Source organism: Fusarium musae, chromosome 4 (assembly GCF_019915245.1).
Source record: "Fusarium musae strain F31 chromosome 4, whole genome shotgun sequence".
NCBI classification, from domain to species: Eukaryota; Fungi; Ascomycota; class Sordariomycetes; order Hypocreales; family Nectriaceae; genus Fusarium; species Fusarium musae.
This window is the reverse complement of record NC_058390.1, coordinates 3620198-3646535: the sequence shown is the minus strand read 5'-3', so window position 1 is coordinate 3646535 and position 26338 is coordinate 3620198. Positions and strand designations below refer to the sequence as shown.

The following is a 26338-nucleotide window of genomic DNA, read 5'->3' as shown; positions in this document are numbered from 1 at the left end:
CCACGTGCGCTTCCAACTTACACAGAGCTTCTTGTCAAGGGGAACGCACAGGCAATGCAGTGTTGAAGAGGTGAAAACAAGAAATACGTTGGAAAATTGAGCCACTTGGTAAGCTTATTATAACAAGTTTCAATACTTCGTAGTTATCGAATTGACCTTTATGAACTGCAATGAGTGGGTCATGACTTCAAAAGCTGGTTGTGGTTGTTGAAGCATTCACCATGTAGAGTTACACTTCTAACATTGAGAGCTATGTCGAATAGCGTTTTAAACCAAGAATAAAAGATAAAATAAAGGGAACCCTTTCTCACATACTCGAACTTCAATTCTGGTGGTATATGACCTGACATATAATTAGGTATTGCATCATGGTTGTGTTAACTCTGTAAGTTGGAAATGGAGTCGCCTACCCTAGAGCCTCGAGCATGCTCCAGTTTTAAGTCATGGAAGTTGAACAGCAATTAGGTAGAGATCAGAGACTCTTTCATCCAGTTCTAAGCGCCCATGCTATCACAGTTCCGTCCACAGGGCACGACGCGAATCTTTACAATGCTTTCTTTTATACGTCTACAACTGTTATGTCTTCACCCATGATCAAAGTTCAAACGCAATTGCCAAGGCTCTTATGCTCATCTTGAGCCGCTACTCGCCAGCAATCTCGCCTACCAAATTACCTTTCTCTACCTTATTGCATCCAAAAACATTACAAAATCAATTAATGTCTTAACGTATCGTTCCTATGATAACCGTTCTAAAGTCAATTCTTAATAGAGATATCCATCCCCACTGCAAAACGAACCCTCCACGGGTAAGTTCCCAAACACAAGCTCAAACCACATTGGCTGATCCCCAAGAGCTCCCCTTGGTGTTGAGGGGCTTCAGGGGTCCAGAGGGGTTTGGACCCCGCACTAGACTCCATGAGGTTACAATCCGGCCAATTCTCTGAGCAACCCGTTCCACGGCTCATTTCCCCATAGGTACAACAAGTCGGTGAAGTCCATTTTCCTTCTTCGTCAAGTCCCGAATCTTGCGTCTCTCGTATCAATTGAGCGTCTGGTTTGTTTCACTCCAATCTTTGTTTCAAACTTTCTCCAAATCCTTCCTCCATCTACCTTATACCCCGCTTCATAATGTCCGATACAAAGGTCTACCGCGCCAGCACCACTGCGCCCGTCAACATCGCCGTTGTCAAGTAAACACTACACCCCTATCGCATCTCAAAGGCCTTCACTAACACGATACAGATACTGGGGAAAGCGCGATGCTAAGCTCAACCTCCCTACCAACAGCTCCCTCTCCGTAACCCTCTCGCAAGCCGATCTCCGAACTCTCACAACAGCCTCGTGCTCGAGCACCTTCACCGATGGCGACAGCCTCACTCTCAACGGAGAGTCCTCCGACATCTCTGGCGCCCGAACCCAAGCTTGCTTCCGCGAGCTTCGATCCCGCCGCGCCGCTCTCGAGGCCGCCGACTCTTCGCTCCCCAAGCTGTCCACATACCCCCTGAAACTCGTCTCCGAGAACAACTTCCCCACTGCTGCTGGCCTTGCCTCCTCAGCTGCTGGTTTCGCTGCGCTCGTCCAGGCTATCGCTCTTCTGTACGAGCTTCCCGACTCGCCTTCTGATCTTTCGCTCGTCGCTAGACAAGGTTCTGGATCTGCTTGCCGAAGTCTCTTTGGTGGATATGTTGCGTGGAGAATGGGCGAGAAGGAGGATGGAAGCGACTCAAAGGCCGATCTCGTCGCGCCCGCTTCACACTGGCCTGACATGCGCGCTCTGATCCTCGTTGTCAGCGCCGCCAAGAAGGGTGTCTCTTCTACCTCCGGCATGCAGCAGACCGTCGCTACATCCGGTCTCTTCAAGGAGAGAATAGCAAACGTTGTCCCCGCCAACATGACCGCGATGGAGGAGGCCATCAAGAACAAGGACTTCCCCAAGTTCGCCGAGGTCACCATGCGCGACTCCAACTCTTTCCACGCTACTTGCGCCGACACCTACCCTCCCATCTTCTACATGAACGACGTTTCCCGCGCCGCCATCCGTGCTGTTGAGTACATCAATGAGAAGGCTGGCAGGACCATTGCCGCTTATACCTTCGATGCTGGTCCCAACTGTGTCGTCTACTACGAGGAGAAGGACGCTGATACCGTGGTTGGTACTTTCTACCAAGCGCTCCAGGGTGTTGGCGGTTTCAAGGAGGGTGCTGCTAGCGCCAAGTCTAGCGTTGAGCTTGAGAGTGGTCTTGCTTCTACTTTGAAGGAGGGTGTGAGCAGAGTTATTTCCACTGGTGTTGGTGAGGGTCCTATCAAGACTGATGAGTTCCTTGTTGGAGAGGACGGTCAGGCTGTTCGACGATAGACGGGGATGAAAAAAGATCTAGTGGGGTAAATAGCATGTTGGAATGATATACAGAAGTTTGACGCTGAAAAAAAAAAAAAACGCATTACTAATTGTCACATTTGGGAAGTGATTCTAATGCTGTTGATCATGATCATGATCATGAGCTGAACCGTTGTTGATCATCCACATCGCCGTGTGGGGCCGTCCAAACTCACCTCCACGCCATCAATCGGCTCCGGGGACTTTCTATCTTCACCGTAGGATCAATGCTTACCTGACCTACAAAAGAAGCATCTTTGAGTTTAAAATATCCTAGTCAAGACTCAGTTTTAAGGGCGCATTGTACCAGCCGGTCGCACTGACACGTCTTCGCCTGCGGGGCACTGCTCGTGTCACTGCAACATGTGCCGTGACACCACTGTGAGCTGCCTATAGCTCACAGTCCTCCAATTCTTTCTCATCCTTACAACCTCATCAACACCATCGCGATGGATGGTCTAACGAGCCTCCTGGGTCGCGGTGAACCTGTTGAGATCGTGGAGCTGGATAAATCAGGAAATGTCTCACGAACCTGGAATCACACCGTTGACAACCATGTACGTTGCTTTACGCCTTTGGAGTATGAGCATCATGGCTAATCTAGCTTCAGGTCGTTGCCAAGTCGAAACCTAGCATCCCGCTCATTCCCTCTCTGCGCGAGGCCTTCATGCCAGTCGGATACCCTCACTCTGTGTCATCCGACTACCTAAACTACCAATTCTTCGACTCTCTTCAAGCTTTCTTCTCAACCATCACTTCCCTCCTCGCAAACCGAGCTCTCCTCCAAGGTCTCGGCGTCGGGGATGCCAACTCATCCGCCACGTTCGCCATGCTGCTCACAGTCCTCAAGGACGCCATGTCTCGCATCGCCACTATCGTCTTTGCCCACCAATTCGGTCTTCGTATTGAACCCGATGCCAAGCGCTTCCGCTTCCTGGCTGATCTTTTCAACGACACTGCCTTCTTTCTGGAGCTTTACAGCCCGTACTTTGGGCCATATGGAAAGATTCTTGCTTTGGCTTCTGGAGAGACGTTGCGGGCGTTGTGTGGTGTGGCTGCTGGCGCGAGCAAAGCTGCTCTTAGTGTACACTTTGCAAAGCATGACAACCTCTCTGAACTCAATGCCAAAGAGGCCAGCCAAGAGACCGCCGTAGGTCTTATCGGCCTTCTTTTTGGAACTATTGTGGTCAAGTATGTCGAGAACCACCACAGCGTGCTGTTCTTGATGACTGTTCTCGTCTTGGCCCATCTCTGGATGAATTACCTTGGAGTCCGGGCTGTGTGCATGGACAACCTGAACCAGCAGCGCGCAACTATCCTGTTCGAAGAGTATCTCAAGACCGGAAACGTGCTCTCCCCCAAACAAGTCGCCCGCCAAGAGAACATCCTTCTCTGGCGACCCGTCGTCCGCAACCAACATGGGCAGAAAATCGCACGCATCGAAATGGCCAAAAGCTACTGGGACGCCATGGGCGCCAAAGCTCCCAACAGCAACATCGTCATCATCGACGGGGCCCGCAACTCACTCTTTGTCTGGTATCACTCAAAGCGCAGCTACACGCCCATCAAGATCATGCTCTGGCAGGACGCCAGTGCCGTCCACGCCATTAGTGCTTGGTTCATGGCCATGGAGATGGCCTGGCTTCTGGAGAAGAGCCAGGGTTACACCGACAAGCTGGATAAGATCTTCCGCGTAAAGGAAACCGTTGATGGCTACGAACAGAAGTACGACAAGCGAGAGCTCTGGGATGAGATGCTTGCCAAGGGATGGAACATCGAGACGCAGTCCTTTGAGACAGGTGCTCCTGTCCGTCTGCTTGCTCAGCTGGAGGGGAAGAAGGACCAGTGAGGTAGTTAGGTTGGAGGTTATTGGCGTCAAGGCGAAAGGGAATAATACCCTAGAACATGAAAATTGATTCAATGGAGATTTATGATAGTCATCCAACCCTCTATGCTTTCGACCCATGTTGTACATTTTCCCAAACGCCCCCAGTGCCTGATTCATAGATCATACAAATTTTATACCGCAGTTTGTCGCTATGCAAGGAATGCCCACCTCTTGGCTCGCATCTTAACGCCCTCCCATGTATTCAGCTTCGGCCGCACATCGAGATAGAAGCTAGGCCCGCCTTTTCCATCTGGTCGTCCGGCGTAAAAGTCGATAACGTAGTCAACCCTCGTACCGCATCGGTCGATAACCCAATCGTGCCGGTCGAAAGGCGCCGTGTAGCCGAGTATAGTATTGAAGCGAGCGGTGGGAGTCATGCGATCCATCTTGTTGGCAAAAGATTCGAGCTTGGGGCCATCGCATCTAACACAATTAGTTCCCCTCGTACTAACAGAGATGATGTAGCCTTACTTTGTGCCCTTGAGGTACGGCGCCTCCCACTCCTTGATCTCCTTCCAAGCTCTTTCATTAACAGCATTGTGAATCGGCACAACAGTCTTCATGTCCGCTACCCTCGCATCGTAACCCTTCCGCTTCATCGCATCGAAAAACATCTTCTCCGAAGGATAAACCCAATTTCCAGAGGGATCTAAACCAGTCTCCATTTCGTGATTCGCAGGCTTCGCAGGTTCCTTTCCATGATCGACCGGACACGCCGCAGGTCCGCCAGAGGTACGTGGAATTGTGGATACAACGCGATCAGTATCTAGACCATCGTTCGAAGGAATTTGTGTAGGCGGCGGTGTAGGTCTGCTCGAGGACCATGGGAGATATGACGAGAATGTTTGAGACCATGATTTCGACTGTGCTTGCGCTGTGTGGTCGACTGGACATCCAGCTGCTTTTGCTTTTGCGGCTTCGGCTTCACGGGCTTGGGCGAGCCATGCTTCGCGGGATTTGTGATCGACGGGACAGGCGTCTTTGTCTGCCATGATGAGGATGATGTGCGGTGTTGTCGTCGAGAAGAACTGGGTGACGGTTCGAGAGATTCAATTGCAAGGATACAGAAAATGGCGTAATTGATCATGGATGGATCGGATCAAATGCGCCGGAACGGATTGGTTTGGAGGTTTTGCGAAGAAAAATAATATGGGTCAGGTCCGTGATTTTCCCGCACGGGCCGGAGGTTTAACCTACATCGCCGACTTCACTCCATTAACTAACGCTTGTATTGAAATATCTTCCAATTTTAGAAGAGCGTTCTTGAATTAATTGCAAGTTTATAAAGCTTAGACCTTACTTGTTAAATCTCTTGGAACAGCCTTAGGATTAATGATTACATTTATAAAACTCGTTTAAACTTTGGCAATCTTGGAGCATGAATATTCTATTATCTCGCTACTTTCTTGCCTTGAAAACGGTTACTATTAATCGCTATTCATCGCGATCGAAGCGCCCTCGGACTCCTGGAGCATGTTTCCACGTCATGACCCGGATGACAAGCGAGGGCAATATTGGGCTCGACCTCTGCTTTATCACGTCGTAGAGCCATTCCAAGCCCATACAACTCATTTCTGGCATCTCAAAGTAAATTCTCTGACGGGCGTTGAAAGTCTTCGGAGGGAACTGATGTACAGTTTGTGTGTAATCCCGATGGTAGTTCGTCATGCTGGACCGTCGTGGGTTGACAACCTGCCCAATGATATCCTCGGGCTTGACGATGATGTACAGAACTCGAAGTTGGGGGAATGGTTTAAGGAATTCCGCCTGATACCCAAGAGGAAATCTAGCGTCGAAGGAGGCAACGCCCGAAGACCAGTGAGAAAGGTTGCTCCGAGGGTCATGTTCGTAAAGACTGCCGATAGACTCGACTGTGGGGAATGTCTTCTGAGTCGTGGAACCGGGAAGTCGGTAGACAATGATAAGGTCATTGGAGACATCAATTAACTCACCCGCTGGCCCTGCCCGTGCATTGGGTGGAATAGCGAAGCGCAAACCAGTATAGCTGCGGATTGTATGCCTCTGCATATAAGCAAGCCACAGGTGACTTTGGGGCCGCCACCTCCTTACAATTGTCTCCGTTATTTCCTTTGAGGTCCCACAGGCTCTCATCAATGCTGTAAGTATTCCCGGCGGGTTCAGAGGCTCATCGAGGCCCTCGTTCGAAGTGGGTATAAGCTGCAGTTGCGGAAGTGCGGAGGGATTGTTCAAGAAGTCAGCGAAGTGAGCGGTTGGCTCGTCCAAGTGACTACGCACGGCGATGTCCTAAATGTAGAGCCGTATTTCTGTAGGAAGCTGGAGGAATTTCGGGAACGACATGATGAGCTGGCAGATCCTTTATATAATGATCGTGGTGATGATGATGATGATGGTGATGTTGTTGTGTACATAGTTGAGATGAAGGCAGTGGCAATTAAAATGTTGATGGGAAAGTGGTCGTCTCCAGCAAGTGCTGCGTACTGTTAGTAGGCCTCAGGGAGCAAGACAAGAGAAGACATCCTAAAGTTAGGTAGGTACTATAGGTAGCAAACAGTCTCCTTAGCTGGGTCCAAGTTACCTAAATCTGTTCATCATTTAGGATTTAGGTCCTGAGTTTTCTTTCCTGCCTTAGCAGGTAACTTGGGCACTGTAAACTACCTACAGACATGGATACATTTACAAGAAGAGTCAAAATTTAGTATAAAATTCTTGAGATGGTTACAAGTATTATAAAGCCAAGAATTTACTTCTTTGAACCTGGCATAAGACTTTGAGTTATAATACTGAGCTACACTATTTATACGTAGCAGTTAACCACTCAGCATCGCCAGCACTTGTTTAGCCTCATGACCGTCAGCAGACTGTTGGGGAAAATACAAAGCATCCAATGTGCTATCGACAGATATCATGAATGGCTGTATTCTATCTGGAAAGAACTTGTGATAGCCACCTGTAAATATGTAAATAAGTCGTCCTGCATGGCGTAACCCAAGTTCAAGACGCTTTGCCCGCCTCGCGGTAACTCTTATACTTCCTCATATGCCAATCAATGCTCTTCCACCGCTCACCCTTCTCGTCACTAAACTCAACATCCATTCTCGGCCTCATAAAGTACGCACACGAGAACCTATTCTCAATCGTCTCCCCCGGGTATGGAGCCACGCGGTGCACCACAGACCGGAACTTCCTCCCCGAGAGGAAGCGAAGCGAGTCGCCTACGTTGACAATCGCGCAGCCGTTGCGAGGCTCCACAGACCGCCACTCCTGCGTGTCCTGGTTGAATGTCTGCAGGCCGCGATCGCCGCAGAAAAGGATGGTGAGGCTGCCGACGTCGGTGTGGGCGCTGAGGCCTGCGTTGGGACCTTCGCTTGAGAGGGAGGGGTATCGCTGGACTGTCATGCATGAGGTTGAAGGGTCTGTGGGGAGGTGTCTGGGCGCAAATGGTGTGCTTGCATCGTGACTGATCTGGTCCAGGGCATCTAGCAGTCCTATACCAATCTCATGGAGCTTATCCATGACGTTGGCCAGAAGGGGGGCTTCGCCTTGCAGTACCTGTGGTAGGGAAAGAGGATGCCCGTCTACGATGGGGTTGCATATACCATCTCGGGGAAACTGATAGGGTGGTGTTATTCGCAAGTTACTGATGAATGAACTTATCGGAAAACCTACTGTATATCCTTCCACGCCATGCTTCTTCCCATCTCCAGCCAGGCCCGCGTTTCTCCCGAAAGGGGTGTACCTACACTTAACAAGTCAGAATACAAGCAAAACTGGTGCCAAGTTGAGGATAAACGCACCCATTGAGCTTCCAGGGGCCGATTGTGTCGACGTCATACTTCATCTTCTCATCTTCGTCCAGCTGGAAGAAATTATTCACGGCCTTATATACCAATGGTACCTCTTTGATGACCGGTATAGCCTCTCCGTCAGCATTCTGGAGATCCAGGTACAAGAACCCGTCCTTTTCACATGCTCTTCGGAGAGCGGATAGCTCACTGGCGTCTCCTTGCTTGATCCTTGTATACGAGATGGTTGTAAAGTCAGCGGACTCGGGTGAGGGGACTTGAGTTGTTTTGGTGATTGTGGCTGTTGTTGACATATTGGCCGACTTGGATGGGTGAATAGTTCCTGAGGCAAGGGTTTGAATAGAATTTTAGTGCCTCTGAGCCTCTGATATAACATGCTATCCAACGGTTGGGCTGGAATGTCGTTCAAGTCCCCGAATTAGTCCATGCCCTGTGAGCGAAGAATACATCGCTTTGGACATAAACACTGGACGTCACCAAGGTTGCGCTTTGAGTATGCATGCAGTGTCATTCATGCAGGGTTCGCCAATCAGCATCATTATTGGTGTAAGTTGGTATAAGCCAACATTCTGCGGGGTCATTGGCTCTGTCTCTTATCCATTTTATGCAAGTCATTCCTGTCAAAGACCGGTTCTGACACTACATTACACCATTTTGTCATAAGTTGACATCGGTATAGGTAATCGCCTACTGACCCTAGCTACAGCAGCCTTCTCATGTTCGCACCCAGCTCTAATCCTTCGTCTATGGTATTGCAGCACACATCACAATGAGCATCCCAGGCCTCCCTGTGGAGGGATCACCGCAATCTTACTGGCAGCATGAAGCCCAGAAGCAACAACTACCTGCACCAAGCGAACCTCTCCCAAGCTCATGTGATGTGGCTATCGTGGGCGGTGGTTATTCAGGCATCGCTACGGCATACCACATACTGAAGACAACCTCTCCACCACCCAGTGTGTTCCTCCTCGAGGCAAAGGATCCGTGTTCTGGCGCTACAGGACGGAATGGGGGACATCTGCGCCCTGACTACCTGATGGGGGCTGCGAGCAACTCCAAGAGGTACAGCGCCTCTGCGGCGGCTGAGATCGTGCAATTTGAAGCCCGTCATCTTGACGTGATAAGGGCCCTTATCAAGGAAGAAGCTATCGACTGCGACTTTGAGGAGACGGAGAGTCTCGCTGTTCTCACAACCCCGGGACAAGTCTCCATGGTCCGTGAGGCATACGAGGGCTTGAGGCAAGTATCGCCTTTCAGTAATTCCCTGCTGGATGTGGTGGAGTTCTACGAGGGTGGCGATGCACCTCAGCGTACAGGATTGCGAGAAGCAAAAGGCTATTTCTCCACGCCTGCAGCTCGGGTGTCGCCCTACAAGCTTCTGACGGCTCTTTTGGCGCGCTGTGTCTGTATAGGACTCTCAGTAAAGACTCAGACTACTGTAGTGTCAGTTGAGAACTCTGGATCAGGTGGTCATATACTCAAAATGCGCTCGGGGGAAACTATGGTAGCTCAAAAAGTCGTCATTGCCACGAACGCCTATACTCCAGCACTTCTCCCCGAGTACAAAAATTCTATCGTGCCCTGCAAAGGACTTGCATGTCACATTACAGACCCCAAGGGCAAGCCAATACCAAAACTCCGCGCCGCAAGTTATGCCATAATGGAACAGGACGCCATCTCCAACAAGACCGGCTACAACTATATGGTGCAGCTAGATGACAACAGCATAGTGGTTGGTGGCGCCCACCACAAGTATGATGAGAATGACCCAGGGAGCTGGTACAACAACGTTGACGACACGCAACTCATTGAGCCAGCGCGGCGGTACTTTGAAGAAGACTACATGCAGCGGACGTTTCTCGGGTGGGAGGAGTCGGGCGCGCGTGTCGATCGTGTCTGGACGGGGATTATGTGGTATAGTACTGATTCTCTTCCTCATGTAGGAGAGGTTCCAGGTAGACATGGTGTATTCGTGATTGCTGGGTTCCACGGGCATGGTATGCCTGTTATCTTCTTGGCCGCGGAGGGCATTGCAGCCATGACTCAGGGGCTGGTATACGAGAAGACTGGGATGCCGTCTTTGTTCAAGACCTCCAGGGATAGGCTGGATTCAGAAAGAAACGACATCCTGGCTGGAAGGGGCATTAGGTCGACGAAGGAGTAGATATTAGCTGATGTATGCTTGTATATAAGGACACCATAAAAACTATGTATGTACTTCAGCAAATGCATTTATTCTTAGTACCTTTGACCATCTACCCAGCACTCTAGCTCCAGGTCCATCTATAGCTTGTCTTCAGTCCTTTCAAAAGCCTGCTCAAAGTCCGCAATTATATCCCTCGCATCCTCTATCCCAAGCGACAACCTCACAAGGTCCTCATCCACACCCATAGACAGATTCTCGTGCTTGGTGAAGTGCTTATGCGTAGTTGACCAGTGGTGCCCAACCAGCGTCTTGGAGTCGCCCACATTCGTTGTGTTGATAATCATCTCAAAGGAGTCGATCAGGGAGATAGCCTCCGCCGCGCCGCCTTTGAGCCCGAACGTAATGACCGTGCCGAAGCCCCGCTGGAAATACTTGAGGGCAAGCTGGTGATGAGGGTGATCTCGGAAGCCTAGATAGCGCACCCAGCCAACTCGGGGATGGTCCTGGAGCCAGAGGGCCAAGGTCTCGGCGTTCTTGGACTGACGCTCGCAGCGAACTGAGAGTGTTTCTACCCCTGATGACGGTTAGTAAGACTAAGAATCGTCTTCATGGGAAGATGTAGTTTTGCTTCTTACCGATGAATAGCTGCTGGGCTGCAAATGGACCAAGGCACGGTCCGGTATCACGCATATACTCAGTCTTGAGATACTGCATATACGCCCTGTCACCAGCAGCTGCATACCAATCATCCTGCTCACCCTCCAGCCCCGGAAGCTCTCCATAGAGACCTGGGAAGCGAATCTTATTAGTCTGCCAATCTGAACGCCCAGTCTCAATAACAAGACCGCCGAGGGTAGTGCCATGGCCTCCTATCCACTTGGTCGCGGAGTGGATGAGAATATCGGCGCCCCATTTAGCAGGCTGACAGAAGTAACCAGCTGCGGTGAGTGTTGCATCAACCACGAGGGGGATCTTGACATGTTCTGAATGTGCGATTGCGGCGAGAGCTTCAAAGTCGGGGACGGAGAACATGGGGTTTCCGAGAGACTCGGTGAAGATGAATTTGGTCTTGTCGTCAATAAGAGATTTGACGTTCTCCAGATCATTTACATCACATAACCGTGATTCGATACCACTGTGGGCTCGATTTAGCCTACAGGCTTCCCCTGATGCCAACAAGCAAAAGACTTACAGCTGGGCCTGAGCCTTGCGGAACTGGCGGTACGTTCCGCTATGAATGCTCGTAGACACGATGACATTATCTCCCATTCCCGCTAGCGATGCGATGACGCCCAAGACTGCCGCACTGCCCGATGAGAAAGTGAGGGCATCTCGACCGTCCTCGAGGGCGGCAATGCGCTTCTCAAGTCCATCGTGAGTCGGCTACATATCCGTGTTAGACAAAGTGGTGAATTCTCATTGGCAGAGAGACTCACGTTAGACACACGGGTGTACAAATGGTTTTGAGAGCTTGATATGTCACTCAATGCTACGTTAAGAGCAGCTGAAGAGCCGAATTTGAATGAGGCGGTGTTATAGATGGGCAGCGTGCAGTGGCCATACTTTGGGTCTTCTTCCAGCCCTGCATGGATCTGGATGGTGTCGAATCTCCATTTTGGCTTGTTCTTGACAACCCCGTTAGTTGAGGGCCGCGATGGCTTGTTCTCTGAGGTCCCATTGGTGTGTCCATTTGTGTTGCGTTCTTTCATGCTGGGCCGTGGAGAGATGGAGCTGGCAAATGTGGGTTAAGAAATGAACAATAGCAAGATAGACAGACTGCATAGGGCGAAGAGAACAGAGGAGCGAAGTCTGCTGGGAGCATGGCTAGATACGAGGGAGCACGTCCACTTTGGTACCATTGCCTCTGACTCTGCAGGGTCATACGCGGGTCTTTGCCTCTTCAGGCCTTGACTTATGTAAGTATTATATGCATAAGGTAATCTTCAAGGGTAAGGTAAATAGGACGCAATTGGCGATTTATGTGGATTGGTCGGTGTGACTTGGTATCAGTCCACCATACTGCAGCATGAGAGTATGAGGGTGAACATTAGATACTGGATAGTGCTACGATTCTGATATACCTTTAGCATATATGGACCAACAAACGCAACTAGATGTATGGCATATGCGTATTCTTGCCCTTTTGGAAAACACCAAGGTTAATTGAACATATCCTAATAGGGATACAAAACACTTGTGACTTCTGAACTACATGAACCCCTTAAGATACCACCGGGCTGCAAACCTTCACCATATGGCGATACATCTAACTTCAATACTCCAACGAGCTGGCCCGTAAGCAGTATCGCCAAGATCAGGACTCGCATGAGGCGCACCCCCAACATCGCCAGACACCAAACCTCCCCCCAGAGCAGCACTATCAAAGAACTTGAGCACAATGACCTCGTCTGGCTTCTGCTCCGGGAGGTAGTACCACTTCGGACTCTCCATTCCACTAGCAACTACTCCCGAGTCCTCGTATGCTCTCGCGTCTGCCTCGCTGATAACCACAGACTCCAGCTCTCGTAGAAAGTCACCGCCCATAGAAGGCGCAGCTAGCATTCTAGACTCGTACCCTAGAAATCCTAATGCTCCATCCTGGGGAAATGACCATCGAGGAGCCATCGCTAACGGATCCCGCGTGACTGTTCGCATGGGCCGCCAGACGCTGTAGGCTGCGTATCGAGGTCCCAGCTTGCCGTCTGCGTTATACTTGGCATCGATGATATCGTTGCTTGCTTTATCTTGAGCATCAAGGCTAGCTGAGGCACATATCTTGTCCTCGGCGTCGATAATTCCAGCTTCAAGCGCGGCTTTGTAAATGTCAGGCCTCCAGCGACGGATAGAGCGCCGAGCACCAACAGGCGTATAGTCTACATGTGCTCCTCTCGCAGGCCTCGAGTTGTCAGAGGATGCAAGATGCGTTGGTCGAGTTTCATCTGATGCCTTGTAATTATCAGGTACACTCTTCTGGTCTTTGCCATTGACGGTCGCCGAGCTACCGGCTCCATTCACAGGTTTCTTAACTGGTGCATCACCTCTTCGAACGATGCTATTCGTAATGAAGACACGCGCCGCCCCTGTCAATTTAAGTACTGAATCTTTGACTTCAGGGAAGTAAGTCTCCTCTAAAGTCTTCAAATCGTCGTAATCTCCAGCCTGCACCTCGTCGTCGACTTTGGCCCATTTCGGGTCAAACTTGATAGCGGTGAAGCCAAAGTCCTTCAGGATCTCTGCAGAATGTGACCAAGACCAGTCTGCACCGTTGGGGAAAGCTACTGCGCGCAGATCATGGAGAGGGTATAGTACAGGAATCTGCTTTACGTTGGGGTTGTTGGTGTAGCCCCTGTTCCAAGCTTGTTCCGAGGTATGTCGCACGCCATCATCGATCTGATACTTGATAGTGGCTATTGTTTGCGGCCGATCTGTTGGGGGGGTTTCTTTGACCTCGGATGCATAATGAGACATGATGATGGATATGAGAGTGGTCGCCTGAAGTGACTAATGGTGATATTCGACAGCTCGAAGACAGGGAGGCATCTACACTCATGACGCTAGCTCATGATATACACACCAGGTCAGAGCCATTCTGGTAACGTTCAGGCCACATTGACCATGCCTCGAGGAGTCAAGAGACCTGATACTCTGTGTCAAGCGATATCTACCATCCAGGTACCTTACTTGTCTAGTGCTTTTGTCCCACCACATCAAAGTCTCAAGTTTATTGTCATCCTCCCGCCATACAGCCGTGTAAGAAATGTAGTAACGTGCCGCATATGAGCCCTGCAAGGATCATCAATCACGCCATAGTGCTAACAAGAACTAATCGCAGAACTGTTGGTTTGGTTCGGGTGTGCTCTATGGTCATCACTTCTCGGTTCAGTTAGCTGGATCAACATCTTCAGGTACCTGTGGCAAAAGGAAAAAAAACGACATGCTGAGGCAAACGCGCCTAAGCAAACAGTGCATGTCTACATACTACAAGCGAGGCGCGCAGTCCTAATTCGCTGTTACGCCCGCTGTTCTGACCTTGCATCACCAACTGCAACGGCGTAAACAAAAGGTCCTGGCAGGCAGTCATCCCATTGGTCATCAACATGCTTCATTTCCAGGACAAAAGTGTGTCTGTGACTCGACCTGGACCTGTATCCAGCAACATCGTTCACTGACACAACTGAACATAAGCTCACATATAGTTATTGTTTAAGCTTACTCTCTTGACAACCAGACCGGCTTCTCGATCTTACACTACTTTACCTTGGGGTACGGTGAAGCCAAGTTGGGACCTGTCGTGCTACGGAGAATTATATTCACTGAGAACTCCATAAGATCGACCAGCTAGATTCGATGCAGTTTAGCGTAGGATCGCAGATGTCAAGTTATGCCCTGTTAATTCCCATGCCTCCTCTCTTATCAGTGGAGCTTCTGATATAAGGCGTCTCGGCCTCCTGTTGTTTTGGGATATAGAAGGAATCCGTCTAGTCTGTATATGTCTACGGCACGGCCGACAAACGCGGTTATGATACCTCTATGATCTAATCAGCCACTCCAGTTGCCTCATTCGGTATATTACACGCCTACAACAAACATACCTGTAGCTAACTTCCGCCAAGAACCTTGCTCTCTTATGTTGTCGCCTGGAGTGTTTGGGGTCCAAAATGCGCAAACCTCCTCCGCCGGCACGTTCAGAGTCGTGTTTTGCCCGTTCCTGAGCGCCAAGGATTGTGCCGTGAAGCCGTATTATACGCCATCACCGTCGTTTATTAGTATGGACCGCCACTCCTGAGGCTCGGCGCTTTCTAACTTTAGTCTGGTGGTCGTGGAAGCTGAATTTCTACTGTACTTGTGCGTGCGTGCACCAAAGCCAAGCTCTATGCCGCTAGCAGGGTGAACATCCATCTCTTGGCTCTCGATTGAAATGGAAGAGCTTGAAGCCTGCGTCCTCTTCCCATCGCCCAAGCAGCAGGAAACGCAGCGTCTCCGCGAACGCAACAGAATCGCCAAGAGGGCATCGAGTATGTTACTACGACCTCACTGCAACTACCTTGTGCTCACAAGCCTTAGGAGCACGCCAACGGCAGCGTGAGCAACATAGCGAAGCTACTGCGGACGCCGCAGTACAGCCAACGCCAACTGCAGAAGCAACTTCGCAGGACTTGGCGCAGCTATTGCATCCGCCACAACACCCTGGTCCAGGTCCAGGCCCAGGTCCAGGTTCAGGCTCTGGTTCTGGCTCTGGTTCTGGCTCTGACTCCGCCTGTCTACGGGCCGAAGCGTCGGAAGACCTTGGCGTCTGGGCACTAGACGGCCCCCTGGATGACCCTACTGCCCTGCCCTGGCCCTCTTCTCTCGATGAGGACTGGCCTGGTTTTAGTGGTTCACTAGTGGACACGCTTAGCCCTCGTCAGCTCTCAGTCTCAGTCTCAGTCCCAGCCCCAGGGATATCTAACCCAGAGCCGCGAGCACCGCCTGCGTCTTCAAGTTCACTCACCTCTGACTCCAGCGATCTCAACAGTAGACCATCTAGGCTACTCCACATCGCTGCCCGCAATGGAACGACGGGGATTCTCCTCTCGCTAATCAAGGCTGGCGCAGACGTGAACTCGCGCGACTGCTCCGGCACAACTCCCCTCCACATCGCTGTACGCTTCCGACGTGCAAGTGCTCTAGAACTCCTCGTGAATCACGGAGCAAATATCAATGCTCGGGACTCGGCCAACATGACGGCCCTCGAGGTAGCAGTGAGGGCTCAGGACGAAGAGCTCGTCAACGTTCTCCTCTCTGGTGGAGCTGAGCTTCATTAATCAGGCGCTTGACTAGAACAGTCACTTTTTGAGATAGATAATTCTTTTGGTATCCAGGTTGGCAACATAACTAGAGGAGGGCGTATGGCAATAAACGAGCTATGACTTTTTTTGAACCTGATGGTATGCGACTTATACTCTTGAACGTCTGGTTTCTCTTTGCTCTTGTGTCTTTGGGTTGTGTCATTTGCGCTTGCGATGGAGCATGATTGGTCACGCTGTATGATACACACAAATGCTCGCAGGGAAGATCAAGGTTGTTCGTCTTGTCAAGTTTGTGTGATGTTGAAAAAGCAGCGATCGTAACGTCATTTACTGGTATCTCAGTCATTGTTCAATTCTGATGAGTATCAGTAAAGTGTCTTGATCTTTTGGATTGATTTTGTACCTTGATGCAAGCCCTAGCCGCCCAAGATACGCGTTGCTAACTCGTCAAAGATTTCTTGCTTTAGTTGCTTCATGAAGTATTCATCTTTTCCATTTTCAACCCAAGACAGTCTACGCTCCAGTGACTCAATGTCGTCTCGAATTTCTATTATTGCAACTTCCTCTGTATCTTTCTCACTTCTTTGTGCGGTTTGTAGTGATGCGACCTCTGCCTCAAGATCCTCCTGCCTCTTCTTCAAACGCTCAACCTCTTCACGAAGCTGAGTGTTCTCAGCTCTCAGCTCTTTAACCACCTGTGACTGATCTGTAGACTGGGTAGTCTCAGCTTGCGGCTCGTGGGGCTTTGGCTTCTGGTCCCGGAGCTTAGCATTCTCAGCTGTTAGCTCCCCAACCTTGCTGTGAAATAAGGACTCTAGCTTCTGTAGCCTGTCCCAGACTTGGCTGATGCTATCGAGCGCTTGGGGACTGTCCTGTCGAGGTCGTTTACGCTGATATGAGGGAGCGCTCGGCGGGTGCGAGCTAGTCGCTTTCTCATATGATGGAGGTTTGGGTGGTACGAGTGTTGTAGCCTTTGCGCCGCTGCCACTGAACATGCGCGAAATGTCATACTCGGGGCCAGAAAAGGGCTCGAGCTGACCCTTTGTTGCTCTGTCGCTGATGGAATTGAGTTGGTCGAGGGATAACAGAGAATCCTGGATATATATTCGTAGAGAAGTGACATGGGATAGCTCGTAGAGAGAGTCTAGAACCTTGCCAGAGCGTGGACGGGCGGCTGATATTGGCTCTTTGACGTAGCTGGGGACGAGTACGGCGATAGAGTTGCTCAGTTCGAACTCAAGACATGCAGCGCAGCTAAACCGCTGCTTTTTTAAAGAGTCCAAAGCGTCAATGTTTGTAGAGAAGCGGAAATAAGTGATGAATAAAGGGCTAATTCGTAAGAAAACTGCCGCACTACTCGGCTTGTCTTTAAATTTGACAGGAACAACTATCTCGAAATGAGCGCGATGCTTGTCGTGGGTCGAATCAATATGTATCGTGAATCGTATTGGGACATTGTCTGGATCTGGAGTGGCCAAGGAACGCGTCACGCCCTCCCATTCCCACTCAACGACGGCGGGTGTCTGTTCAATATCGACGCATGATGGAGTCGCCATAGTTCGTGCAGTGAATCACATACCGCTGACTGCCAGGATACTAAATGGTCAGTACAACAAATCTCGGGACTTACCTGCAACCCCCAAACTCGAACAACGCACACCAAAGAGAAGCCGGCTTCGCTGCCAGGCTACCTGTGACCTCCAGATGAAACTGCTAGGTCGCCCCAAACTCCAGATGAACTGCGAGATTTGAGCAGGTCCCTTCTACAAGCCCCGGTTATTCCACGAAGCGAGGCAGAACACGCTTGCTGGGTGGGTATAATCCGGAATTTTACAACGGCTGTAGCGCGATTCACGGGCTTCTCTCGGTGAGCATTGTTGAGAAAGGGTTCGGTCGGGTCGAAATGAGCGAAAGGCTGATGGGCGAAGTGCGTGAGGACTAAGATGGAAAGAAAGCGAAGGTTTCAGGAGCGGCGATAATTATGGCGAAGGTTGAGAGAGATTGAATGATGGTGATAAGCGTGAATTGTGAACCGCGAACAGGAGGCTGGAGGGAGAAGTTCGGCTTCGGCAAAACGGTTAGTCCGATACCGTCAAGGCAGCCAGAGTGGGGCGGATGTATCAGCTTGATCAAATGACGTCGATGTAGGGATGCCCAGTAATCTATATACAGTCGGAACAGTGTAGATACAGGTACCTACAAAGAGCTTTAAAAGTCTACTCATGTACACCTTTTAAGCGAATGCTGAACCTCCTAGCCCTATCGTTCACGGACACCGTCACTCACATCAACCCCATGTATCTCAGATGCCTACTAGGCCGGCTTCCCCCACCACCCACCTCTCATGGAACTTGACTTCTCAGTGCAGCTGTATCGTTCTAGCCATGGCCATACCTGTCCCTTACAAAAGCCTCGTAAACCTCCGGGAATTCCTGAGCTAGTTGGAATGCGTGCTCCCGACTGTGCGGAGTGTGAAACACCATACACATAGTCCACAACCAATCACCCTCCTTGCCTCCCAATCTCGTCGCAGGCTCTATATACACATGGTGCCGTGCCACATGCTTCGTCAAATGGGGGTGGGTCTTGGCTAGTTCCAATATAGGACTGTGACTGCTGTCCACCGCCTGATGTCCAAGCTGATCTGCCGGATGATCGGGGAACAGGGGCTTGATGCGCTCCAGGCTGACGGGCACGATGCAGTTGATCAGCCACGTGTGGTCGGTGACCTCAGGATGCAGAAATGGAACTGAAAACGCTTCGTATCGAGACCATTCACCGACGGCGCAGAGAACGCCCAGCATCCAAAAGTCGATCCCGCGCGAGATGACGCTGGAGGCTGAACTCATTGGCCCCGGCATCCTGGCATTGACTTCGTGGAGATATACTGGAGTGTCCTCAGAACGTCTGGGCTCTGCTAAAGGCTCAAGGTCCGGAATAGTTGCGCCTTTGGTGAAAGTGTATCTCATGGACGAGTTGCAAATTCTGGCCTCACAGTGAAACACGCCAGTGTTGAAGCCCATTTTACGAACTGCCGAGACAACCTCGTCTGTGATGGCCCGCTGCTCATTCTCAGGGAGCCTCGAGGGCACAGCCGCCTGCGACTCTGTGAAGAGCTTTCCTGTGGGATCCTCCGCAAGGTCTGCGGAGCAAGGAAAGTCGTCTACAATCTCAGTATACAGAACCCGGCCCTTGAAGAGGACGATGTTGCAATCTACTTCAGGCCCATCGATGTATGGTTCGACGACAACCCTCAGGTCAGGAAGCTCCTGGCTGACGACGAGAGATTTCTCGACGGCTTCACGCAGCTGCGGGGCGTTGTTTGCGCGGTAGACTCCCCAGCTGCTCAGTCCGGCGACTGGTTTGCATACAACCGGGAAATTGACGGATTTAAGAGACTGTAGTCTCGAATCCAGCTCTTTGAGGCTCTGTACCGTGAAGAAGTCTTTCTCGTCGGGATCGAGCATCTGGCGCGTGCGATACTTGTTTGTTGAAATTGAGTAAGCCTCTGGTCCTGGTGTATAGAGTCCGAGCTCTCTCGCTGCTTTGGCCGTCGGCACCATGAACATATCCCACGGCCCTATGAGGCCATCTATTGGATCCGGGTATGTCTTGACCGCATCGACGATTCTTTTCCAGAAGCCATCGTCTGTCGTCATGTCCATATTGATATAGCCATCCATCAGATACTCCTGTGGTGGCTTGTCATCCTTGGACCACGGGCCAGAACTCATGACTACGACTTCGATACCCAGCGCCTTCGCATTAGCCCATGCCGCTCTCTTGGCCGCTATGCGACTCCATATCAGGAAGCATATGCGCCGCTTGCGGATGGGCTCTGGCGAGATAAAGGGAAAGGAAAGCCTTCGTGTGAGTTCAAACTCAAGTTTGTCGATAGCCTCATTGCACAGTTCCAGAGGGGATATAATAGCACCTATCGATGCTTCCAAGGTCTTGAATACGCCATCAATGTTGCTCATGGAATCGGAAGGAGCTGTTATCTCCTGAAGTGGCGAGAGAAATGACTTAGTCGAAGAAACCAGGGCACAGTCTGCCACACGAAAGGCCCAAGGGTCGGCATGCCCTGCAAAGCCGCTCACTCTAGGAACCTGGAAGACACACATGCCTCCTTCTTGCGCGATGCATTCCTGGAGAAGCGCGGCGATGGCTGAATCTTGACTCTTTCTAAGCTGAGAAGCATTCGACTGAGTATCATTGTTCGAGATCCACACCCCGGGACCAAGGAAATCCTCCAGTGGTTCCGAGTTGCGAGCTTTGGGCGCAATGTACAGATTGTGGAATTGCTGAGCCTCGTTCCCGTTTTGTTGTACATATCGCCACTCACACTCGAGTGAGACTGACGGAAGCCTGTTAGCATGAATGTCTGTGTTCTGATCAGATAAACTGACCTTGGTTGTCTGGCAAGTTCAGCCAGATGTAGAGTCGTGTTTGTTCGGCCATTGCTAAGATCGGACGTGGGTGAGAAACATGTGTCTGGATATCAAGACTCAGATAGTTGTTCCCAGGATCTTATGTTTGAAGTCCACCCTAGGCCGCAAACACACATCACGTTTCATTGCGCAATGAAAGTGCTGGGCGCAAGGTGCTCTGTCCACGCGGGGCATTCTGACAATGCATGGTCACGCTGCACGTTGACTTGTGCACAACCAACAGCAGCTTCAATAGCATTCGTCCAGAGGGCTTTCAGGGGTAGTCAACCTTAGCTGGCCTGACATTGCGTTTATGGCTGTCCACCTACGAAATACCACTCCATGAGCATTCTGATGACGCCAGTCTGGAATCGTCACCAAGGCACATTTTCGACAGAAATCAACAGTCGTGCTCTCCCAGGTATAGTACGCCACAATAGCTTTCAGGACTTGTAGTTTTTCCAAACACGTGTGATACTCTTGATTCTCTACTGTCCTTTTATTCAAAGGAACACGGCTATCTTATATCTCTTCTGCGTTTGTGCTTCCCAAGTTCATGACAACAATTAAATTGAATGATGAATCCAAAATGAATCAGTTAGGTTCTGAGTGGCACTGCGTCAAAGGCTTGCTGGAAATCAGCAATGAGATCGTCCACCTTTTCAATACCAATGGACAACCGGAACAAATCCTCATACACACCCATCGCCTCATTCTGCTCAGCAGAACATCCCTTATGCGTCGTCGACCAGTGATGCCCTACAGTAGTCTTTGCATCTCCAACATTGGGCGTATTCGAGATAATCTCAAATGAGTCAACAACATCAAATGCCATATCCACTGTCCCTTTGAACCCAAAAGTCATGACAGTTCCAAATCCCTTCAGGTACTTCAAGGCGAGCTGGTGATACGGGTGGTCTTCAAAGCCCAAGTACTTGACCCAAGCGATGCGCGGGTGGTTGCGCAGCCAAGATGATATGAACAGAGCGTTACGGTGCTGGCGCTCACAGCGAAGCGAAAGGGTTTCGACGCCGATGAAGAGCTGCTGCGCTGCCTGCGCACCGAGACAAGCTCCTGTATCGCGCATGAACTCCCATCGCAGGAAGCTCATGTATGCCTCGTTGCCAAACTGGTCGTAGAGGCTGGTGTCCGTGCCTTCGCGGCCTCTCTTTGCGTGAAGATGAGGATAACGAGCTGCATTGGACTGCCAGTCAGAAACACCAGTCTCTATGACAACTCCCCCCAACGTGGTTCCATGACCACCGATCCATTTGGTAGCTGAGTGGATGATAATGTCGACACCGAATCTCGCTGGCTGGCAGAAGAAGCCAGCAGCTGAAAAGGTAGCATCGACGATCAGAGGAATCTTTGCACGTCGGGTAATGGCTGAAAGACCCTCCAAGTCTGCTACTGCGAACTTGGGATTGCTGATGGTCTCAGTGAAGACGAACTTGGTCCTCTCATCAATCGCCGCTTCGACCTTTTCTAGGTCATTTGTATCCATGATGCGACACTCTAGACCCATGGCAGGGAGGATGACTTCAAATTGATGATATGTTCCACCGTGAACAGAACCGCTCACAACAGCATTATCACCAACAGTCACCAAGGATTGCGCGACTGTCAAAATTGCAGCAGCACCGCTTGCGAAGCTAAGAGCGTCTTTCCCGAGCTCCAGAGCGGCCATGCGCTTTTCGAAGCCGACATTACTTGGCTTCACAATCGTCAGTCACCATTTTACTGGATTGGAAAATCAGAAAGTACTCACGTTGGAAAGTCGGCTGTACATGTAAAACTGGCTCCTCGGGCCATCTGAAAAGCTGTAGGCATCCTCGATGCTCTTAGATGACTTGAAGCGGAATGATGCCGAGTTGTAGATTGGCAGGGAGCATTGCCCATGGGCTGTTTCGTTCTCGAGACCAGAATGGACCTGAAGAGTATCGAAATGCCACTTGCGGGTAGCCTTTGACACTACTTTTGACGTAGATAGCCCGTTGGAGTTGTGTTCACCATTCTTAGTGGTGCTGCTTGTGTACGCTCTTGTGGCCTCGTCTAAGGTACTCGAGGGACTCATATTGATGGATTTATCGGTGTAGACTTGACCAGAATACGCAGTTACCTAGACAGGCGACTTGAGCAGTATCAGAGCCATAAATCGACCGGCCTGTTCAGAGGTTCTATGCAGGATGAGGCGTTGATGTGGCGAATGACCCTGCAGATTCGTGTCTGTATCTGGTATGATGGTAAGCTTCCTGACCGCGATCTACTGCTGGTCAAAGACCTTGCAGGATCCCCGGGAGTATATGACTGTGCAGCTCTGTCAATCGCAGGCAGACTGAGTCTCTGACTAGACGAATAACTGGTGATTGAAAATCAGCTCCCCCTGGAACTGTGAAGTTGAAAACACATGCGAAAGAGGACTGAATGACCATTTCGTCGCGAACTACAAACTGACTACAAACGCTTCATTGCAAGCGTTTTATCACACTCAATCTATCATTTTGCCCCAGTCTCATTTTTACCCTCCGCAACGATGACCACTGACTCAATAATCCCGGGCCGAGACTTGGAAGCCGAAGGCCAAGTCTATGTAAAGACCATGGTAGAAAACATCAAGGCTGCAAAAGCCTTATGCCCCTTGGACACGCCCGAAAAGACCGATCAGGTCGTCGTATTCTGGGAACGGTTTTACAAAGTCATAGGCTTCACGACCCTCGACATTGAGTTGGAGACAGCGGTTCTCGCTCATCCAGACATCTTGGGCCTCATGCCAGATATTAGATATGTCATGGGAGAGTGCGAGGGCGCCTTGGAAGTGACGTGGGCGGACAGGGTTGCAGCTGCGCAAAACGCAACTGACGGTATGAACCTGAGCACTGACTGTGCATCCTCACTAACTGGTCCCATCCAGCTTGGCAGGTCTTTAACACCACTCCGATTCATGAATTCTATGAATATGTGCTCAAAGCTGAGTGGTCAGGCCTCCTATCCGTCATGGACAAGGCTCCCGAGTCCATAGCCATCCTGGGATCTGGTGCAATGCCAGAGACAGCTGTCTGGGTGACTAATTGGGCCAACAAGCAAGCCAAAACTGTGCGAATCCACAGTCTGGAGCTTCTCCCCGATCGTCTAGAGAAGAGCATCAAGGTCCTGGACAGCCTTTGCGAGGATACGCAGCACTGCACATTCGAGGCGGGCGATATCAAAGACGCTCCTAAGGACCTCCGCGAGCATGATGTTGTTTACTTCAACGCGGCAGTTGGATCAACGACGCTAGAGAAGGAGGATATCCTGCTCAGCGTGGTGTCTCGCATGCGATCGGGAGCATTTGTGCTGACCCGAAGCACCCATTCTATCAAGACCATGGCATATCCTGTAAGTTTTGTTACACAAGTTGAACGGGGTGAGAGGCGACTAACCGTTGATACAGCCAGCCAAGATTCAGACTCAGCGTCTGGTGAAGAGATTGCGACCAGTCCTCACATGCCAGTTGAATGGCGAGCCCGGGAAGAACGCGAATGCGAGTTTTATCATTTCTAGGGTAGTTTAGTATGGGTCACTCTCGCATCTTCGGTATCCTGTGGGATTCTCCGTTGCTTTAACACTTTAAATCTGGAAGGATGACCGCCTTGGTGCACTCAGTCATGTTGGTTCTCGTGCTAGCCTGTCAATTACAGAATGTGAGCACCAGCCAATATCAGCGTTGGCCAATATATCTCCCAACATACTGAATAGCGGCAAACAGGGAATGATAGGGCATAAATACTTCAAGTACCAGGTAGTAAATGAAGTACCAAGTGCGCTATCCAAATGGAATAAGGGAAACTGTTGAGTATGCAAGACGGCACGTGACATCCGTGACGCTGCTCATAACACCGCGGGTTGACGATGACCTGTCATACGTATCCGGGCTGTAATCAACTTCACCCTTGACACACCCACAAAAGTTCTCGCTGTTGGCTGTGATGTCACTTCAATTGCATAGACCCATGCTTGTCTTATCTCCCGTCTCAGTCACCGCCCTAGTCAAGGCATTAATCGCCATGCGCTCTCAATCAACAGCACGTCTTTCTTCAACTTCTCTCTTTTCCTACATCCTCATGAGTTTCATCAAGTAAAAAATGCACCAACATCGCGAAAACGAGCACGAGGGCCACGTCAATGAAGAGACAGCCCTCCTATCACCGCAGCCCGAAGAACCAAGCAGCGAACCCAGGCCAATTGAGAACTTGAATACGCACCGCACTCGCTGTTCATGGCCATGGATCTACGTCGTGGTGCTCTGCATCGTCCTCGCAGTCATTTCAGACGTTGGCGAATCTCTCTACGCTGCGCCAAGAGTGCGGCTCTTTGAGTCCGTTGCCTGTACCCGCCACTATCTACGGCACGATCCGTCGTTGGTGGACCGTGACGGGTCTGTCCCCGAGCGCCTCTGTAAGATCGACCCAGTGCAGGACAAGGTTGCTTCGGTCGTGGGCTGGCAGTATTTTTTCGATGCCATTCCCGCAATCCTGCTTCCAATCCCTTATGGCTACGTGGCAGATTTGCGTGGACGTAAATGGATTCTGGTATTAGCCTTGACTGGGTATACTTTGTCCTGGGCGTCGACGCTGTTCTTTGTGAGTATCGCCAAACTTATATTCATATTCTAATAGTATTGACCATATTTTCGAAGGTCGGGGTCCTGCATTTACCTTTGAACGCGGTCTGGCTATCATCACTCTTCTTCATTATCGGAGGTGGCCCAACGACTGGCACAACCTTACTCACTACAGTGGTTGCTGATGTGGTGCCAGCAGAGGTCAGGAGTACCGTGTTCTTTTATCGCTTTTGCACCGACCTTGTCGCAGATCTGATTGTCCCTCCAATCACCTCGATGTTGATGCACAAGAACACATGGATCCCTCTCTTGCTGGCAGTGGCCTTCCAAGGACTTAGTGTTATTTTAGCACTTGGCTTACCGGAAACACTGCCAGTGGTTGAATCTAATAGATCTCGTGAGGACGCCAATGGCATCTCTTCGGATTACACAATCAATGAACAGGCACAGATACCATCCAAGAGTGACGGCAAATGGGGTAGCTGGCTTACTCGTAACAAAGACTCGTTCGATTTCGTTATTACAGACAGAGCCCTGTCCGCCCTTGTCTTTACTTTCCTCATTTCCAAGGTCGGCCGCCAAGCTACTAACATACTCTTCCAATATGTGTCGAAGCGATATGGATGGACTTTAGCGCAGGTGAGTTCATACTCTCTAGACCCATTGGCGCGAATGACCTTTTGACACATTTCGACATCTAGGCAGGATTTCTCATATCACTACGAGCAGGCGTAAACATTGCGCTGTTCACAGTCATACTGCCTCTCATTGCTACATACGCACTCGTGAGCTGGAGCGCAACCTCTCGAGACCTTTGGATCGGCAAGACAAGCATCATCCTCTTGGTTCTAGGCAGTTTGATCATATTCTTGTCAGAGACCTCAGTCGGCATGATAATTGGTAAGCCAGGAATTTCTGAGGCATGCCACATCTAGAAACTAAGCATCCTTCCAGGACTCATCATATCCACCTTGGGCTCGGGCTTTGCGCCGACCATGCGCAGTCTAGCAACCAGCCTTGTAGAATCTCGGCACCCCAACGCGACAAGCGACATCGGGCGGCTATATGCACTTATTTCAGTCGCAGAAGGAATAGGAAGCTTGGTGGCAGGTCCAGGAATGGCTTTGGCCTTCCGCGTGGGCATGAGTTGGGGCCAAGTCTGGCTCGGACTGCCCTTTGGATTCGCTGCTTTCCTCTTCGCTTTAGTCTCGACAATTGTATTCAGCGTCAAGATTTAGATTATGGGACTTTTATGCGGCTTGATTGGAATAGATTTATGGCCATATTCGAATTTGAACTACCTATACAGACGGTTGCTTTT

At 50.5% G+C, this 26338-nt stretch overlaps 13 protein-coding genes across 13 annotated transcripts; 6 read left to right on the top strand and 7 right to left on the bottom strand.

Annotated features, from left to right (window-relative positions):
• Window positions 1-1130: 1130 nt before the first annotated feature.
• Window positions 1131-2358, top strand: J7337_006064 (uncharacterized protein; the record flags this gene model as incomplete). The annotated part of the gene is made up of 2 exons (XM_044823730.1): window positions 1131-1192; window positions 1245-2358. 2 exons carry the CDS (start codon window positions 1131-1133, stop codon window positions 2356-2358), a joined length of 1176 nt encoding a protein of 391 aa, XP_044682221.1.
• A 470-nt stretch (window positions 2359-2828) lies between these two features.
• On the top strand, window positions 2829-4228 carry J7337_006063 (uncharacterized protein; the record flags this gene model as incomplete). The annotated part of the gene is made up of 2 exons (XM_044823729.1): window positions 2829-2936; window positions 2990-4228. 2 exons carry the CDS (start codon window positions 2829-2831, stop codon window positions 4226-4228), a joined length of 1347 nt encoding a protein of 448 aa, XP_044682220.1.
• Window positions 4229-4416: 188 nt separating this feature from the next.
• J7337_006062 (uncharacterized protein) lies at window positions 4417-5259 on the bottom strand (the record flags this gene model as incomplete). The annotated part of the gene is made up of 2 exons (XM_044823728.1): window positions 4417-4690; window positions 4739-5259. The coding sequence occupies 2 exons, from the start codon at window positions 5257-5259 to the stop codon at window positions 4417-4419; spliced, it is 795 nt and encodes a 264-aa protein (XP_044682219.1).
• Window positions 5260-7240: 1981 nt separating this feature from the next.
• J7337_006061 (uncharacterized protein) lies at window positions 7241-8345 on the bottom strand (the record flags this gene model as incomplete). The annotated part of the gene is made up of 3 exons (XM_044823727.1): window positions 7241-7858; window positions 7916-7985; window positions 8044-8345. The coding sequence occupies 3 exons, from the start codon at window positions 8343-8345 to the stop codon at window positions 7241-7243; spliced, it is 990 nt and encodes a 329-aa protein (XP_044682218.1).
• Window positions 8346-8821: 476 nt separating this feature from the next.
• On the top strand, window positions 8822-10216 carry J7337_006060 (uncharacterized protein; the record flags this gene model as incomplete). Its single annotated transcript, XM_044823726.1, has 1 exon — window positions 8822-10216. One exon carries the CDS (start codon window positions 8822-8824, stop codon window positions 10214-10216), a length of 1395 nt encoding a protein of 464 aa, XP_044682217.1.
• Window positions 10217-10335: 119 nt separating this feature from the next.
• On the bottom strand, window positions 10336-11907 carry J7337_006059 (uncharacterized protein; the record flags this gene model as incomplete). The annotated part of the gene is made up of 4 exons (XM_044823725.1): window positions 10336-10772; window positions 10834-11333; window positions 11391-11581; window positions 11635-11907. The coding sequence occupies 4 exons, from the start codon at window positions 11905-11907 to the stop codon at window positions 10336-10338; spliced, it is 1401 nt and encodes a 466-aa protein (XP_044682216.1).
• Window positions 11908-12445: 538 nt separating this feature from the next.
• J7337_006058 (uncharacterized protein) lies at window positions 12446-13666 on the bottom strand (the record flags this gene model as incomplete). The annotated part of the gene is made up of 1 exon (XM_044823724.1): window positions 12446-13666. One exon carries the CDS (start codon window positions 13664-13666, stop codon window positions 12446-12448), a length of 1221 nt encoding a protein of 406 aa, XP_044682215.1.
• A 1450-nt stretch (window positions 13667-15116) lies between these two features.
• Window positions 15117-16002, top strand: J7337_006057 (uncharacterized protein; the record flags this gene model as incomplete). The annotated part of the gene is made up of 2 exons (XM_044823723.1): window positions 15117-15213; window positions 15263-16002. 2 exons carry the CDS (start codon window positions 15117-15119, stop codon window positions 16000-16002), a joined length of 837 nt encoding a protein of 278 aa, XP_044682214.1.
• A 401-nt stretch (window positions 16003-16403) lies between these two features.
• J7337_006056 (uncharacterized protein) lies at window positions 16404-17543 on the bottom strand (the record flags this gene model as incomplete). Its single annotated transcript, XM_044823722.1, has 1 exon — window positions 16404-17543. The coding sequence occupies one exon, from the start codon at window positions 17541-17543 to the stop codon at window positions 16404-16406; it is 1140 nt and encodes a 379-aa protein (XP_044682213.1).
• An 822-nt stretch (window positions 17544-18365) lies between these two features.
• Window positions 18366-20448, bottom strand: J7337_006055 (uncharacterized protein; the record flags this gene model as incomplete). Its single annotated transcript, XM_044823721.1, has 2 exons — window positions 18366-20344; window positions 20397-20448. 2 exons carry the CDS (start codon window positions 20446-20448, stop codon window positions 18366-18368), a joined length of 2031 nt encoding a protein of 676 aa, XP_044682212.1.
• Window positions 20449-21015: 567 nt separating this feature from the next.
• J7337_006054 (uncharacterized protein) lies at window positions 21016-22491 on the bottom strand (the record flags this gene model as incomplete). Its single annotated transcript, XM_044823720.1, has 2 exons — window positions 21016-22131; window positions 22186-22491. The coding sequence occupies 2 exons, from the start codon at window positions 22489-22491 to the stop codon at window positions 21016-21018; spliced, it is 1422 nt and encodes a 473-aa protein (XP_044682211.1).
• Window positions 22492-22950: 459 nt separating this feature from the next.
• Window positions 22951-23967, top strand: J7337_006053 (uncharacterized protein; the record flags this gene model as incomplete). The annotated part of the gene is made up of 3 exons (XM_044823719.1): window positions 22951-23278; window positions 23329-23792; window positions 23848-23967. 3 exons carry the CDS (start codon window positions 22951-22953, stop codon window positions 23965-23967), a joined length of 912 nt encoding a protein of 303 aa, XP_044682210.1.
• A 571-nt stretch (window positions 23968-24538) lies between these two features.
• Window positions 24539-26255, top strand: J7337_006052 (uncharacterized protein; the record flags this gene model as incomplete). The annotated part of the gene is made up of 4 exons (XM_044823718.1): window positions 24539-25036; window positions 25093-25656; window positions 25719-25917; window positions 25972-26255. 4 exons carry the CDS (start codon window positions 24539-24541, stop codon window positions 26253-26255), a joined length of 1545 nt encoding a protein of 514 aa, XP_044682209.1.
• Window positions 26256-26338: the final 83 nt, after the last annotated feature.